Source organism: Dipodomys ordii, unplaced genomic scaffold (genome assembly GCF_000151885.1).
Source record: "Dipodomys ordii isolate 6190 unplaced genomic scaffold, Dord_2.0 Scaffold8, whole genome shotgun sequence".
In the NCBI taxonomy this organism is placed as follows: Eukaryota; Metazoa; Chordata; class Mammalia; order Rodentia; family Heteromyidae; genus Dipodomys; species Dipodomys ordii.
Genome location: NW_012267224.1, coordinates 35837930 through 35840861, shown reverse-complemented (window position 1 = coordinate 35840861; position 2932 = coordinate 35837930). Strand labels below are relative to the sequence as shown.

Sequence of the window (2932 nt, the reverse complement as noted above, 5' to 3'; positions counted from 1 at the left end):
TATGTCCCTCCCCCACGATATAACCCCTGCTTTCACTGTATTTGATGTTGTTATAATTTGTGGAGGAGAAGGGAAAAAACAAATCGTTTAAATATGGATACAGGTGGACCCATTGTAACAATGAGATGTACAAGTCTTTATGTTGAAAACAAACTTTACAACTTAGGTGGGGGCTGGGAGGGTTGGATGGGGAGGTGGAAGTGGATGGGATGGGAAGGGGAAACAAAGGAGGAGGCTACAGTGCTTGATAAGAAATGTACTCATTATCTTGCCCATGTAATTGTAACCCCTCTGTACAGTATTTTCACAATAAAAAATTTTTTTAAAAAAGTTGGAGACATGATACTTCAATATGTGTTTAAGACTTCTCACACAGAGCCATAAAATGAGTTCTAGAATCAGGAAATTAGAATCAACATGATACTATTATTTGATCTATTCAGATCTCACTATTTCATAGCTTAATTTTTAGCCTCTTAAAAGGAAATCCAAGAAGTAGTGGATTTAGCTTATGCTTCTTTTTTAGCTGGAACAGTTCAACTGTTTTCTTTCATGCATTTCATAATATTGACATTTTTAAAAGTGAAGGCCGGAAGGTTTTGTATATAGCTCCTCAGTTTAAATGCATCTGACATTTTCTCACATCTAGATGATATACCTAAAACTGAGCTATTCTCAGTGCATTATAGGTGAAAGGATCCATCACATCTATCCCAGGGGACCACGCGGAGACAGGCAGGCACAGGAGAAAGATTATTACAAGGTTTATTAAAGGACCCATATTTCTCCCGGAGAGAGAGCACATGGCATCCTCCACTATCTAGGTAGCAGCAGGGTCTGGGGGTAGGAAGTGAGGTAGTGGGAGCTCAGGTGGGTCTAGGCGAGAGAGGGAGGGGCCAGATATGGGGCTGGAACTCCGGGGAGGAGCTCAGATCTGGGTGGAGCTGAGGACCGAAGGTGGGCATAACGTTTACAATAGAGAGCCAGATGTTTTCAATTGCCCCATTGTTGGCAGTGTGTTAGTTATGTGGTTATTCCTGTACTGTAAAGTAATTATTTCACTCTTTATAATAATAGTACCCTGCAGATAAACACTTTGAGATTTCATCAATATTCTTTTCAACTTTCATTCCCCATTGACTATTTTTAGTGGCACTAGGTATTGAACTCAGAGCCTTATGAGTACAAGGCAGGTGCCATATGACTTAAGTCAGGCTCATACCATTACTGATTCTCACCTGAATCACTTATTATCATAGTAATTAGTTTCCCCTTCCTCTACTTTTTCTTCCTTCCAGTACTCCAGGCTAATGATTAGGTTTTCCTCCCTCAGTTGGTTAATCCAGATGCCATATGTCTCTAGAAAGATCCTTACAGAGACATCAAAAATCATCTCTCAACCTAGTCAAGTTTAAAACTAAAATTTACCATCAAAATGCATACAATGTATTTGTAGATATGCTAATTTCTCTATAATGATTGTATAAATTTAGTAATTTATCTGTTTGGTTTGGGGTTTGTTTATTTTTACCAAAGGCCTTGGCTTTTTTGTTTAAGTCTGGCACTCTACCACCTGAGCCACACTTCCATTTCTGGCTTTTTGCTGGTTGATTGGACAGAAGACTCATTTAGATTTGTCTGCCCACACTGGCTTCAAACTTGATTCTCAAATCTCAGCCTCTTGGTGTGTGAGCCACTGCCACTTAGCTGATAGGTCTTATTATGAATAAGGCTGTACATATTATCTTAATCTTAAGAGCAACTTCCTTATTCCTTTTGTATAATGGTTATGTTTTGACTATTTTTAATAATCATTTTTAATATTTTAATACAGCTTTTGAGTTCTAAAATAATTTTTAAATATGTATGTGTTGGTACTTCTAAGTGCCAAACACCGTCCTAACCACTGTGGATATATAATGCAAAAAGTTTATTCATTACTGTATGTGAAATTGAAGATACAAATAAGTTTTAAGTCCTTGGGTAATGACTGTTCTACAAGGTTGAATTAATACCCCTGAAATCCAAAGTCTCTATAGTGTCACTCACACTTATCCAAATACATTTAAGTGAGGATCCACTTAGAAGTTTTCATAGAAATGCCAAAAAATAATACAAAGGAGCCTTAGAAATTGTCCCAGGTAACAATATATTAGAAGGATAGTAGAATATAAGAAAGAAAGTCTTCACATACTTTTGGGGGAAAAATTACCTAACTTTTGTATTTTCTTACTTTCTCATACAGCTATATCTCTTCAGGATGATCCACCTGGTGGATATTTCTGGGCAGACAGAGGTTTTCTCTCAATGTGCAACACACTGCAGCTTTCCACAATGGTGGCATCAAGCCTTTTATAACTTCTTCACCTTCAGCTGCCTCTTTCTCATCCCTCTTCTCATCATGTTGATATGCAATGCAAAAATCATCTTTACCCTGACACAAGTTCTCCATCAGGAGCCCCGCAGTATGTATCCTTTTACATTGATGCTAATTGTGGTTGCAAGCAACTTTAAACAGCAAACCTGAGGCAGAATGACACTTGCTATGTATCAGATATTTACTATAGGGAGTTCTCTAATTATGTATTTACAATCACCCCACAAGGTAATATTTTTATTATACCCCCATTTACAAATGAGACCTGTTAATGACTTATGATTTGCATTTTTTTCATTAAAGAAAAAAGGACGATTATTCCACTAGAACCCAGGATAAGCACTGAAAAAACAAACATCTCATATCTAGAATATAGAAAAAGATGTTTTATCTCACATTCATAACATAGTGACACTCTGGAAATTATTTTCACAAAATAATATTTAACAGATTGGTGCAAGTGGCTCACATATGTAATTCTAGCTACTCAGAGGCTGAGATATGAGGATCACAGTTCAAAACCAGGCCAGACAGACAAATCTACCAGACTTTTAT

General features: G+C 37.0%; 1 protein-coding gene across 1 annotated transcript in view; it reads left to right on the top strand.

Moving 5' to 3' along the window:
* The window catches only part of Gnrhr (gonadotropin-releasing hormone receptor), a 10660-nt gene extending 8133 nt beyond the window's left edge, over positions 1-2527 (top strand). The window contains exon 2 of the mRNA XM_013008933.1: positions 2246-2527. Coding sequence (XP_012864387.1) covers positions 2246-2527 — 282 coding nt within the window. The remainder of the gene's footprint in view (positions 1-2245) is intronic.
* Positions 2528-2932: the final 405 nt, after the last annotated feature.